The sequence below is a fragment of the Notechis scutatus genome, chromosome 6 (genome assembly GCF_049901735.1).
Source record: "Notechis scutatus isolate UNSWTSFEM ecotype Mainland chromosome 6, rNotScu1.2, whole genome shotgun sequence".
In the NCBI taxonomy this organism is placed as follows: Eukaryota; Metazoa; Chordata; class Lepidosauria; order Squamata; family Elapidae; genus Notechis; species Notechis scutatus.
In genome coordinates, this window is record NC_142014.1 from 83559838 (window position 1) to 83573431 (window position 13594).

The 13594-nt window shown below is 65.7% G+C and overlaps 1 protein-coding gene across 1 annotated transcript; it reads left to right on the forward strand.

The window, feature by feature from the left end:
- The first annotated feature begins 211 nt into the window (after positions 1-211).
- On the forward strand, positions 212-7348 carry RBM28 (RNA binding motif protein 28). The gene is given in 23 exon segments (XM_087969039.1): positions 212-252; positions 254-339; positions 417-566; positions 704-798; positions 933-1008; positions 1411-1503; positions 2241-2321; positions 2531-2618; positions 2798-2928; positions 3453-3522; positions 3693-3724; positions 3727-3801; positions 4003-4076; positions 4179-4191; positions 4194-4256; positions 4259-4312; positions 4422-4489; positions 4919-5077; positions 5548-5682; positions 5887-5961; positions 6147-6490; positions 6616-6716; positions 6821-7348. Coding segments are annotated over 23 exon segments (2226 nt in total). The 5' UTR covers positions 212-226; the 3' UTR covers positions 6958-7348.
- The last annotated feature ends 6246 nt before the right edge of the window (positions 7349-13594 follow it).

Consider the following 13594-nt stretch of genomic DNA (forward strand, 5'->3'; position numbering starts at 1 on the left):
GCCCCGCCCCCTCGGCTGCCTGTTTCGAAGCCTTCCGCAAACCAGCGGTCGGCAGGGGAGGAAAGCCCCGCCCGACCCGGGCATGCGCACTCGCGCCACCGGGCGGGGACGCTCTTCCCCGCCGCGCCTGGCGGGGGCGCCGTCGCTTCCGGCCGGCCCGCCTTCCGTTTCCGGGAGGCGCAAGATGGCGGTGCTCGGGCCGCGCGCGTGTGTTCCCGGCGGCGGGATGGGGCGGACGGTGCTGGTGCGGGGCTGCCCCCTCGGCCCGCGCCGCCGACCTGGAGCAGGAGTTCGGGCAGGCGGGGCCGGTGCGGCGGGCGGTGGCCGTGACGGCGCCCGGTGAGCGGGGGGAAGGGGAGGACGGGCGGGGAGGTTCCTCCGGGTCCGGCGCCTGACGGGGCGGGCTGTCGTTGCAGGCGGCGAGGCGTGCACCGGGCTGGGCTTCGTCAGCTTCTCCCTGCCGGAGGACGCGCAGCGGGCCTTGCGCGAGATCCGCGCCTTCGACGGCCGCCGGGTCAGCCTGGCGCTGGCGCGGCCCAAGAGGCGGAGGGCGGGCGGAGGCGGCGGCGGCGGCGCAGGTGAGCGGCGGCGGGGGGGGGGCTCGGGTCCCGGGAGGCTGCGGAGCCCTGGTGCGGCTTTGGGGGTCTCCCCGGGCCGCCTCCCCTCACCCACCCGGCGCCGCCTTTCTCCCTTCCTTCCCCAGAGGAGGCGCCCCCGAGGCCCCCGGAAACCGCAGGAGCCCCCAAGGCCCGGATCCCCCAAAAGGCCCGGCTGATCGTCCGCAACGTCAGCTTCAAGGTAGGGAGGAGGCTGCGGCTGCCCTGCCCGGGTTTGGAACGCCCCCCCCAAATGGGGAGGGGGCTCATTGGTCCCCCCGGATCCCTGCGCTCTTCGCCCCTGAATCCCTTTGGCTTCTCGGTTCTCCTTCCCAGTGCACGGAAGACGACCTGAAGAGCGCCTTCGCTCCCTTCGGGACAGTCCTGGAAGCCTCCCTGCCCAGGAAGCCTGGTAGGTGGGCAGGGAAAGCCGGAGGGCGGGAGGCCGTCCTGGTGCTCTGGAGGGACAAGAGGAGCCTGAGCCATGCGCTCCCCTCGCCTCCTTCATGGCGCCTCTCTCCTGCCTGTCCCGGTGAAGGCTCTCTCTCTTTCTCTCTCTCCTTTGTTTGGCCTCATGGCTCAGGGTACGTGGGCTACCTTTAATACGTTAACGTTTCACCTAGGCTGGTAAATCGCAACAAAATATATGAGAGGTCTGTGTTTAGACACCAGTGGGTGAACCCAGGAGACTCCCTGCTCTGGGTGAGGGGCTGCTTTGCCCCCATCCCTTTGCCGGGCGGAAGCTGCAGTTCCTGGGATGCAGGGAAGGGGTGGATGTGTGAGGGGGCTTCTGGCCCTGATCTTTGCCTTCCAGATGGAAAGCTGCGCGGTTTTGCCTTCGTGCAGTTCCGGAATGTCCTGGAAGCAGGAAAAGCCCTGAAGGGGATGAACATGAAGGAGATCAAAGGTGAGTCCCTGCAGCGGTTCAGGGTTCGGGTGGGAGTCTGTCCCTCGTGCTGAGGGCCTCCCAGAGAGGGGCCGGGGCGGCTGCGGCTCAGTGGATACCAGCCTGGGGGGAGAATTTCCCCTCTCCCTTCGCACACCGTCTTCACTTCCATGCAGGCCGCGGGTCAGCAGCAGGGAGGGGTTCTGAATAGAAGGAAACTGAGCGGGGGCCATGGTGCTTCGTGGGAAGGAGGAGCCTCAAATCCAGGGGGAAGCCAGGGTTTTAACAGAAGCTGAGGGCTGCAGGGAGGATTCCTGGGGAAGCTGGGCGGCTCCTGTCCTTGAGCAAGTTCTAAGGTTAGGCCAGATTTGGGGGGCACATCCCGATTGAGGAGGGAAAGCTGGGGTTTGTCTAGGTTGCCATTTCCCTTGGGCCGTGCAGCGAGGAGGCTTTTTGGTCTAAGCGGACTTTCAGTGGGCTTTGTCTGGTGCAGGGAGGGGGCAAAGAGGGGAGACGGCGGTAACCCTGGCCACGTGGGGAAAGAGGGCAGGGGTCTCCACTAGGTCTGTTTTCGCCACTGCAGCGGCACCTGCCATCTGGCTGAGGCTTGGCAGCTAAGCAGGGCAGCCCTTAAGGTGGCCGGGAGGCCTGTCGGGTTTTTGAAAGCAGGCAAGGGGCGGGCTCGGGCGATGGAAGCCTCTGCCCTGCCTTAGCCCCACTCCCAGGCAGCCTCAGCGCTCCCCTTACTCTCTCTGCAGAGCGCCCCGTGGCTGTGGATTGGGCTGTGGCCCGGGAGAAGTTCCAGGCTGCACAGGCAGAAGGCGGCGTCCCGCTGGTGAGTGGCCGTCTCGTGTGAATCGGGGTGGGGGGTGGAGGCTTGAGTGGGGGCAGAAATCTGTTCTGCTCCTCAGCTCTTCGCCTTCTTTCCGGGGCTATTTTGCAGCCAGATTTTGGAGAGGCTTCACACACGTTGCGGTGACCCAATAAGCCCCGTTCTGATTTGACACGAGGGCCAGACTGTCTCCTCACGTTCTTTGTCCGTCCCCAGAGAAGAAGAAAGGCCAGCCGGGCAGTGCGGGTGGGAGTGAAGGGACGCAAGGGAGACTGGAGGCTTCTGGGCCAGGGAGGCCGAGCAGGTGAGCCGCAGGGAGCCTGGGGGGTGGCCACGCTGGTGGCAGAAGCGGCAGCGCTGGTGGTCAGCCGGGGCTGCCTTCCCAAGGGGGGCGGTGGGCAGTTGCAGAGCTCTGCCGCTTCCTCTCCCCGCCCAAAGCCAGCAGGTGCCCCCCCCCCAAACGCTCTCTTCTCCTCCTGGCAGGGACCCCAGGCTTCCAAGTCCCCCCGGGGAGAGCCAAGACGAAGAGCAGGAGGAGGAACCCAGCGAGGCCGGGAGTTCGGAGGAGGAGGGGGAGGAGAGCGTGGAGGAGGAAGAGGAAGAAGAAGGAGCAGGTTGGTGGGTCCAGGTGCTTCCGGGGGGGACGTGGGGGGATGAGGAGGGCCTGCACCCGTAGAATCAGCCAATACCTGGAGCAGCAGCAGCAGAAGACCCTGCACAGAGGGTCCTCGACTTATGACCACAGGGGAGCCCGACATTTCCGTTGTTAAACAGGACGTTTGTTAAATGAGTTTTGCCCTATTTTGCGACCCTTCACAAGAGAGAAAAATGGCTCGGAAGTCATTCTTTTCCAGTGCCGTTGTAACTTTGAATGGTCACTAAACGAATGCTTGTAAGTGAAGGATTCCCTGTGTTGCCCGAAGGGTAACGGGGGTCCTTCCCAGGGATCCCACCCTGGCTGGGGCTTCCTTTCGTTCTCTACCCCCCGGGCTCCCAGGGGCCACCTTGAGTGCAGCCCAGGTGCTGGGGGAGGGGCAGCCAGGCCTCTGCGGAGACTCCCGGGGGAGGGGGTTGGTGCCCATTTCTCTGGCTCACTTGCTTGTTGGGCCTCCTGTCTCCTCCACTGACTTCCCCCCAGGAGAAGACCCTCCCCCAAAGCAGAAGCAGTGCTCCTCGGATGTGGCAGAGGGCCGGACTGTCTTCCTCAGGTGGGTCTGGGGGAGGCTGGGGGGCTTCTGTCCAGGGAGAGTCCCCCGGCCTGCAGCCCCTGCCCCCCGCCAGGCAGACTTGGCGCCCCCCTCCCTCTAGCTGCCCTGGGGGGGAGGGGCGGGGGGCAGGACACGTGTGGAAGGAGCCGTCTCTGCTGCCCCCCCTCCAGGAACCTGTCCTTCGACACGGAAGAGGAAGACCTGGGGAGCTGCTGGAGCAGTTTGGGGACCTGAAATACGTCCGGCTTGTGTTGCACCCCGACACTGAGCACTCCAAAGGTGAGTGAGAAGTCGGGCGCCCTCGCTTGGCCACGGGGAAGCCCCCTGCCCCCCCTTTGGTTCCCCATTCCCTGTGGGAGACGGGGGGAGCTAAGGGCCGAGATGGATCTTCTCCTTGTCCCCGCTCCTCCTGCCGAGGGCGGTTCAGAAGCCCCCTCCTTGCTTGCCTGCTTTCCTCCAACCCCCCTTTGCCCTCCTCAGGCTGCGCCTTCGCCCAGTTCGCCACCCAGGAAGCTGCCCAGAAATGTCTCCAGGTGGCGCAGGAGGAGAGGGAGGTGAGAGCAGGACGCGTGGGGTGATGGGGGGGGCTGCCCTTTGAGCTCACAGGAGCCCCTTCAGGGGATGCTCCCCTCTCACCTTGTTTTTCTCCCTGCAAGGATCGGGGGCTTCACCTGGGGGCCGCCGTCTCCGGGTGGACCTGGCTGTCAGCCGTGAGGAGGCCCAGCGGCTGCGAGGCCAAAGAGCCCCAAGCCCACCGGCACCCGCAACCTCTACCTGGCCCGGGAAGGCTGTGAGTAGGTCCTTGCCCCCCCCACCCCGGGGCTCCTGGGCCCAGCCCGGCCCGGGAGGAGAAGCGAGAGGGCGCCTGGCCCTCCTCACCCCCTTTCCTCCTCTTGCAGTGATCCGGGCTGGCACGAAAGCGGCAGAGGGGGTCAGTGCTGCTGACATGGCCAAAAGGGCCGGGTGAGTGCCCCCCTGCACTGGTTGGGTGGGGAGCATGAGCCACGCCTGGGGCTGGGGCTGTGGAGGGCCCTGGGCAGCCTCCCGAGGTGCCCAGGAAGGAGGGGCTCTGCCCCCAGGGGCCGGCCCTGGAGAGCAGGGATGGAGAAGGGCTGCAGGGCAGTTGGTCAGAGGGTTGGACAGGGTGGCCGGTGCCGTCTGATGCCTGGATGTGGGAGGGAGGGAGGGAGGGGGCTTCTTCTCGGCCCCCTGGGGACGGGACGGGAGTCAGAAAGGGGGCAGTTTAGGACAGGTGAGAGTTCCCTGCCTCTGGCACCGGGGGCTTCCTTCCCCCATTGCCCCCGTAAGGCCCCTTCTTCCGGCCAGGCAGGCGGAGGGGGCCGGGCCAGGGAGGATGCGCTGGGTGGGCTGAGCTCTGACGGGGTCTCCCCTCCAGTTCGAGGAACTGAAGCGCCAGAAGCTGAAGGACCAGAACGTCTTTGTCTCCCAGACGAGGCTCTGCGTCCATAACCTGCCCAAGAGCCTGGATGGCGCCGCTCTGCGGAAGGTCATGCTGCAGGCGGTGGGTGGCGCGCCAGGCGCCGTCGTCAAGGAGGTGAGCGGCCAGGACCGGGCCTCTCTCCAGGCGCCCTCCTCCCGGGGAGCTGGGCAAGAGCTGCGGGTCCCCAGCGCTGCTCCCGGAGCCCAGGAAGTCGGGGCTCAGCCGGAGGGAGGGAGGGTGGTCGCTGCTCCTCTCCCCCCTTGGCTCTTCTCCACACCTGCGGGGCAAGAGGGGGCAGGAGACGGGGGCGCATTTCTGAGCCCAGCGTTTCTGGAGGCACCTCGTCCTCAGGAGCAGCTGCAGTTCCCGGTTCCAGAGCCTCCCTGGGGGTGGGGGGCTGGAGGGGGTCTTGCTGCAACCCCAATCCTGGAGGCTCCTTGGGGTCGCCTGGGGTCCGAGGCTTCAGGCGGATAGCGAAGAGGGCCCTTCCCTGCTCCTTCGTGTGCCGCGGGTGAGCCTTCGACCTTTGGTGGGGGAACTGGTCCGCCCCCAGCGAGTGACTGGCCGCTTCCTCCCGCCCCCAGTGCCGGGTGATGCGGGAGCTGAAGGGGCGGGGCCAGTCCCTGGGCTACGCCTTCGTGGAGTTCCAGCAGCCCCAGCACGCCCTGCTTGCCCTGCGCCAGGTCAACAACAACCCCCGGCTCTTTGGGGACCAGAAGGTGAGTCTCCTCCCGCCCCTCCCTCCCGGAGGCTCCCCCACCCGCCTGGGCATCCCAAGGCTTGGGCTGGGCCACCTGCAGAGGTGACTGGGCCGGGGAGTTTCTGCCCACCCGCGGAAGGACCCGGGCAGGGGAGGGGGGGCCGCCCTGTGGGCAGGAGGGCGCTTGGAGGGCTGTCCAAGACGGGGCTGTTTCTCTCCCCAGCGGCCCATTGTGGAGTTCTCCCTGGAGGACGGGCGGAAGCTGAGGCTGAAGGAGCAGCGTGCGGAACGCAGCCTGGTAGGGGCCCCCTGAGATCATCCCCCCGGGCAGGGGCCTGGCCCCTGGAGTGCCCCTAGGGGCCCATGGGGGGCAGCCCCCGACCAAGGGGCTCCGGCTGCATCACCCCAGCTGGAGACTGGCCAGGAGGGGGAGGGGGGAGGGGAGGGAGGCCCCAGGTGACCCGTCTTCTCTCCCTCGTGCAGCAAAAGCTGAGGCAGAAGCAGGCAGCCGCCGGGCCAGCCAGTCAGGCGCCATCGCCCGGCCCTGGCCAGCCAGGGGCCCCTCAGAAGCCCCCCAAGGGCTTGAAGAAGGCCCTGGGGTCCCAAGGGAAGGCTGGGGGTCCCAGCGGCCCTCAGGCTCCCCCAGAGCCCCGTGGACAGAAGAGAAGGAAGCGGCCTGGGCCCTGGCCAAGCCCCAAGGCCACTGAAGGAGCCGCCTCCTGGTCAGGCTTCCAGACCCGGCAGGAGCAGGAGACGGTGGAGCTGCCGGACGGCACGAAGCGGCGGAGGGTCCTGGCCCTCCCCTCCCACCGGGGGCCCAAGATCAGGTAAAGGCAGCCACTGAGGGGGCTCCGGGGTCCCTGGCATGGCCGGAGGAAGTCCTCCTCTGCAAGCTGGGTGGGAGAAAACGCCCGCGGCTGCTCCCTGGACTGAGGGGGGTTTCTCCCGGCAGGAATCGTGACAAGGGCAAAGCGCAGGGGGCCCCTCCCGAGCGGGGGAGGAGGAGGAAGAAGGCTGGGCCCAGAGAGCGGAAGGCGCCTGGAGCTCCCCCAGGTGAGTGGGTGGGGTCTCCTCCCACGCAGAGCCCACCTGCCTCTGTGCCCCCCTCCCCCAGGGCCTCTGAGCCTGACACGCACACCCCCTGTCCTTGTCCACAGGGCCCCCAAAGAAGCAGGCTGGACACGGCCGGGCGGAGGTTCACTTCGAGCAGCTGGTGGAGCGGTACAAGCAGCGGATTCTGGGCGCTGGCAAGGCCGCCCGGCAGCTCAAGAGGAGCAAGTGGTTCGAGGACTGAGTCACCCCTCCCCAGGGAAGAGAGCCCCCACCCCGGGAGAGGAGGAGGAGGAGGCTCACCCAGGGCCCGGTTCCCCCGCACTGTGTGGGCGGGCAGGACGCAGGACACGGAGGGCAGGCAGGCAGGGTGGAGAGCCCACCCCCGGGGCCCTAGCGGTGCTGGGGTCTCTGCTGGCCTTGGGCCTCTGGCGGAGCAAGGCAGCCGGGTGGGCTGGGCCAGGCCATGCAGGCCGTGAGGAGGGGCGCTCGGCCCCAAGGGTGCCAAAGGGTGTCCCGGCAACGCAGCCTGGCAGGAGGTGCGCAGGAGGAGGGCTGCGGCTGCGGCTGGGAGGAGGGAGGCTCCGGGGATGGAGCCCCATCGCTTCCTTGGCATCTTGGAATAAATGACTTTCTCGGCATTGTGGTTCCTGGGCCTGGATCACAGGATCTCTCTTTGGGGGGGGGGGGGGGGCTGCAGAGCTCTCCTCCTGCTCAAGAGGCTGGGGGCTTTTTGAGCCTGGTCCAGGCGTTTGGCCACAGTGCGCCAGAGAGGAGCCCACCAAGTCCACCTGGGGTCGCCAATTTGAAGCTCTCAGCAGGAAAACAGAGTTGGAGGGGACCTTGGGGGTCTTCTAGTCCAGCCCCCTGCCCAAGCAGGAGACCCTCTGCCATTCCAGGGAGTGGCTGTCCAGCCTCCTCTCAGAAAGCTCCTCTCGGGGGCCTCCTCCCCACCGATTGCAGCCCTGCCTCCCCTTGGACCAGCCCGGCCCAGTTCCTGCAATTCCGTTCACCGCCTGTTTGAGCCTCCAGGCCCCTCCTCATCCTCAGTTGCACTCCTCGACACACACTTTCCAGAGCCTCAACCTCCTCTTTATAGGGGGTCAAAACTGGGTGCTGTAATGGGGTGTTGGATTCCTTTGGGGGGGGGGCTTTACCCACCTGCTCCCCGTGGACCATCTCATTCGGTTTAATGGGACCCCCCCCCCCTCCACAACCCAGTTTCCCAAACGCGTCTCGAGTGGAGGATCCCATCCGGAGCAAAAGGGGGGCTGGGTAGCTTTTAGCAACGCAGCTGTTGGGTCGGCATGTGACGGGATCCAGGCCTCTCGGGTTCCGTCCTTAAGCAGATCTGGTTTCCCTAGCTGACTCTGCTTGTGAGAAGGTCCCCAAAAAGGATCCCATGACCCCGAGACGTGGCAGCCGTCATAAATACGAATCAGGTGCCAGCTGAATTTTGATTCCCATGTGATGCAACGGCTGTAACTGTGGGAAACGGTCCGAAGCCACTTTTTCCAGTGGCTAAGTGAGGGGTTTGAAGCCTCGGAGCCCTGGGGGAGAGAGCCGCCCTTGGAGGGAGCCCCTCTAGCTGCCTGTCCTCAGAAGGCCTGGGACCCGAAGCTCCTCCCCGAGACGCTGCCTCGCCCAGCCCCAGACCCCTCCTCGGCTGGGAAGGCCAAGGCAGGTGGGCTGCTGGCCCTGCGGCCGTCCTGGGCTGCTCTGGGGTCTGGCTCTGCTCCAGGCTGCTCTGGGCATCGGCCACGAGGGCAGCCCTATGGGGGGGGGGTCATCCCTCAGCCCACCCCCATGCTCCCAGCCAGCCAACGGGGGCGGGGGGGGGCAGACGGGCTCTGCTTTGGCCCGGCTGCCTCCCGGGTGGCCAAGCCAAGTCTTGCAAAATGCCAATGAGTCGCCTAAGATCCTCCCAGGAGCAGGAATCGCAGCTGGGCCCCGAGGGAAAGAGTTCTGGGAAACTGTCGACAGATGAGCTCACAGGCAGCCCCCAACAGTTTTGGGGGTGGCTTTCCATCGCTGGAGCCAGTGGCCTGAAGGGGTGCGAGGGTCACCTCCACTCCCTGCCCCAGTCCAGAGGTTCAGCTGCGTGTGCTCCTCTTTGGCCCCCTTGGCCTGTTCTGGTGGGGGGAGGCTTGGGGGCGTATCTCATGGACCTTTGCAGGGTGACATCATCCTTGTGGCTCTTTCCTGCACCCCGGAAGCACTTTCTGGCCTTTTGGGGGGCCCTCCTGGCTCCCCCACTCTTCACCTAGGCCCTCCTTCAGTCCACCCCCCCCCTTGCCCTGCCTCCTCTGCGCTGGCCTTCCAGGCTCGGAGGGCCCCCCAGGGAAGCCCCTTACCTAGAAGGCGGCTTTTTGGTGGGACCAGAAGCCGGGGGAGGGCTGGCACCGGGAGCGCCCTCATCCTTTGCAGATGTCCTGGATGCTGGAAGTCTGCGCCGAGGCGCGTGTGGGTCTGGCCCCCTGCCTGCTGGAAGCCCTTCTGTTGCAGGCGGCTGGTCTTCATCAGGCAAAGCTGGGGCCTGGCTTGTCTGCCCCCCCCTTCCCGGCGCCAGGGAAATGAGGGTAGAGCCAGCCCCATGACCTGACTGCCCCCTTCCCCAGGGCCTCCCACTGCCTGCCCCACACCTCCTCGGGCAAGTGGCCCTTCCTTTCCCCACAACTGCCTGCCTGCCTGCCACGCTGCTGGGTATTCCTGCCACCCAAGGCTGGATGCCCAGGAGCAGGGAAGCAGGCTGGTCCCAGGAGCTGCCCGAGAGGAGGCGGTGGCTCCTGTGCGAGGCTTCTGGGGGGAGCTGACCCCTCTGAAGACCTCAGCCCACCTGGAGAGCCAAGCAGGAGGAGAGCCACCTCCGTTCCTTTCTACCAAGCGGGACCTTCTGCCAACCAGCCCAATCCAGAGCCAAGCATCTGGTTTTGGCCCCGAGGCAGCAGAAGCCAGGCAAATGCAGACCAGAGAGAGCGCATGGGAAGGGGGCATGTGGTGATGGGCGGGCTGGCTGCCACCGCCACCGCAGACTGGTGGTGAGAGGAGCCTGGCATCTGGAGCCGGGCAGCTCCAAGGATGTTGCTGACTTAGCTGGAGCCCCCGCAACGCCCCTCCACGGGCTGGAGGGCTTCGGACAGGCAGCGGTTGGGCCAGGGCTAGGCACACGAGGCCCAGGCTGGGGGTGGCTCCCTGGTCACATGCCGGTCCTAAGGCGCCCCCTCCTAGCCACGGGGGTCCCTGGTCCCTGGCATGACTCCCCTGGGTGGGGGTCCGGGGCCTGCTCCTTTCTGCTTTCAGCATTTTCTTTGGAGCTTGTTGCTGGGCGTGACCCAGTGCCAGATTTCAGGCCGGAATTCTTCAGGGCAGGAAGCTCCGGTGGCGAATCGTTAGCTTTGGGGTGGGGGTGGTGCCTGGCTGAGTCGCTGCCTCCTGGGACTTTCCTGGATGGCAGTTCAGCACCTGCCAACTGAAAAGCGGGGGCCCTGCAGCCCCTTCCTTGGCTGGCTCCCCGTTGGGCAGCCCAGGGGAAGGGGCTGACAGCAGAAGTCTTGCTAGGCCCCCAAGGGACACAGAGCTCCCCTTGCTGTGGGCCAGAGAGGCCCTGGGCCTCACCCAGAGACCCAGGAAGTCCGAGAAAGGAAGCAGAAAATGGCCCCTTTGGAGAGGGAACTGCGCCCAGCAGGGCGGCCAAAGTGGGGCTGCCTGGCCTGCAGGGACAACTGCAGAAGGCCGGACGGAAGGAAGGCCAGGTGTGGGGTGGGGGGCTGTGGGGGCAGGACTTCCCAAAAGGGGGATTGGTGGAAACCCTTGGAAGCCCCTCCCGGAACGGGGAAACTGAAGGCACGGAAGTCCCCTGGCAGGTTTGTCCTGCTTAGCCAGGTCTTGGGAGGTGCCGCCCGAGACTTGCATGCAGATTTGCGGTTCCTAGATGGTGGCACTAGGAAGAGACAGGCCGACCTGAATGCCAGGGAACTTCCTGCCAACTGGGTCACTGCAGATCTGAGAGAGAGAGAGAGGCACCGCACCCAGGGCTGGTTCAAGGGCTGAAGGCCAACTGGCAGCTCCTGCGGGAGCTAACCTTGACCTCTTTGGGCCGCCAATGTCTCCATCTGCCAGGGAGGCTTCCAGGGCCAAGTCCTTCCTGACCCCAAACAGCAGAGAGCCAGGTGGGGTCCAGGTTCTGCCCTCCCCAGGCATATTTGCCCGGCCGCTGCAAATGTGGGGGACGACAGCCCTGCCACTAGGCAGCACGGAAACCTCAGCCCCCTGCTGGGTGGTTTGTGGGCAAACTCGGGCACCAACATGCCCGGCCATCTGACTTCCCTCCTTCTGGGCTCTTGGGCACCACCTGCCCAAGGATGTGACAGCAAGCCAAGCCAGCCAAGCATTCGGCCCCACTTCTGAGTTCAGCAGCTCTTGGAAGTGGCTGCGGTGGAAGCATCTCCGTGCAGGGGGCGGCAGCCTGAGCCCACGCAGCCCTGCTCTGCACCGTGTCACCAGTGGTGCTGCTGTGGCTGCTTGGGGCCAGGGAGCCGTTGGCTGGGCCTCCGCCAGCTAATCCACCTGGGGAAGGCAGCCAAGGCGGGGCAGCCCCAGGCCGCCTCCTCTTGGGAGGGGCCTCCCTCCATCGCCGGCTGCTCTGCCTTGGCCGGCAGCCAGCCAAAGCGCTCTTGGCGAGGGCCTGGGTGCTGCCTCTGCACTCGGCGTATCCTCTGCTGACCTGGGTTGCTGTGGAGACACGCAAACTGCGTCTCAACGGCAGCTGGCTGGTCTCATCCCGGCCTGCAGGGGTCCTGCTTGCTCACCATCGGGGGCCCATGCGGAGTCCTGCCCAGGGGAGGGTGGCCCATGCGAGGGTCCCCGCAGGGCTCCTAGCACCCAACTCTGCTGCTCCTGGAGCCGAGGCTCAAACGCTGCCAGGGACGCAGCCAAGGACTCTCGGGTGCCCTCCCCTTGCGTGGCGCCTCTCCCAACCGGGCCCCACCAGAGGTGAAGGGAGGCTGGGCGACCTTCTGTGGCAGCTGCGGCTTTGATCACCGCCTCGGAGGGCCTTTGTGGCACAAGCTGTGTGCCAGGAAGGTAGTGGGAGGGATTCAGGCAGGGCTCGGAGGGGGCCTTGGGCCTTCCTCCTCCGTGCCCGCCCTGCAGCGCAAGCCTTTGATGGCAGCACGGGTGGGCAGAGGGCACCCGAGGGCTCGGAGGGGGCCTCCTTACATGGTCAGACAAGGCAAAGCTGGAGGAGGCCGGCAAGGCCTCAGAAGATCAGCTCGAGATCCCAAAAGATCTTGAAAGGCTGGAACCCTGCAGTTCAACAGTGACCAAAGTAAGAGTCAAGGGTGCTATTCTACCAGCTCGGCCTGGTTCTGGCGTGCCGGTAGCGCCGAAGATCAGCTGGCAGAGAACCGGTTCACTCCGAGTTTCTCCGATGCTCTGCAGTTGGGTCCATCCGCCTGCCGGGGCTCCCCTACTGGCCTTTATTTCTGCTTTTGAGGCGCAGCTGCTTTGCGCGTTGCCTGTTGAAGCTCCAGGGAGAGTGCAGGATTGCAGGAGGAGCAGGAAAAAGCACGCCCGCCAAGCCACGCCCATCAAACCGGTGGTAAACCCCTTTGAACCCCACCCCTGATAAGAGTCTGCCCGTAGGTAGGAAAAAGCAGGTGGACAGGTACAAGGTTGGAGGTACTCTTGAAAGATGGGCGGGGGGGCTCGGCCCCTTGTTAGGCCTCCAGTTGCAAGTGGGCCAGCCAGGTGCTGCAGCTGCCAAAGGAGCCAATGCAGTCCTGGGCTGCATCAACACGAGACGAACGATGCCCAGGGAGGGCTGTGGGCTCGGATCCCTCCAGCGCTTCTGTGTTCAGGCCTGGTGTCCCATCCCCCCCGGTGGAAGGATGCTGAGGAACTGGGCCTGGGGCAGGGCAGAGCCTCTAAGGTCACAGCTAAACCCTGCCCATCTTTAACCTCCCAAAGAGGAAGCTCTCCTGGCAATATTCCCAGCCTCGAAGGGCTGCCCCAGTTCTTCTGCAGAGCCTCCGAGGGCAGACAAGGGCCACCCTGGCAGAGAGGGCCCAGCTCAAAAGCATTTCCTGACACTCTTTGGGCCCAGGGAGCAGCGGAAGGTTTCCAAGCAAAGGCTGCACAGCTGTTTGTCTGGGGTGTCTTGAGGATTCCTACTCTGGGTGGAGGGTTGGACAAGACCTCACAGGGCCTTCACACCCTCGGGATTGTATGATAATTCCAGGTTTCTCTCCAGAGTGATCCTGAACCATTTCAGTGATGAGCCTAGCAGCTCCAACCCCATAAGGCCCTGAGATTGGCCTAGCCACCTCCTGTGGGTAGCCACTCCTGGTGGGGAGGTGTAGCTTAGTGTGATGTGTGAAGCACAAAATAGGTGGATTCTGGGTCCAGGTTAGGCGTGTTTTGCAAAGCCTGGAGCACCTTGCTTTGTCCGTATGCACGCACACCTCACAGGGTGGGGGGCCTATGCACCACGAGGGAGGGAGGCAGGAGCAGCGGGGGGTTCTCCCCCCCCCCCAGGTGCGTACCTGTCCTGAGGTGGCCTCTTGCAGCAACGTGAAGAGAGGGGCTGGCTCCCCCCCACCAGCCACGCAGGGAGGTTACAGGAGGACGAGGGAGGGTGGGTGCGGCTGCCTTGGATGTCTGCCCACCCCCCGGCCTTCCTGCCTGCCTTCCCTTGCAAGGGGGAGAGCCCCCTCCTCCCGGGGGCACAGAGGCGCCTCTCCGGCTGAGCCCCCTGCTCTTTGCCAAGTCAGCACAGAGGAGGAAGAGGAGGAGGGGGCCGGATTGATGGGCTGGGGGCTGGGAGCCCCCCAGCCCTGCTCTCCGTAGGCCCTCTGCCAAGGCACACGGCCCCCTGGAAGCCC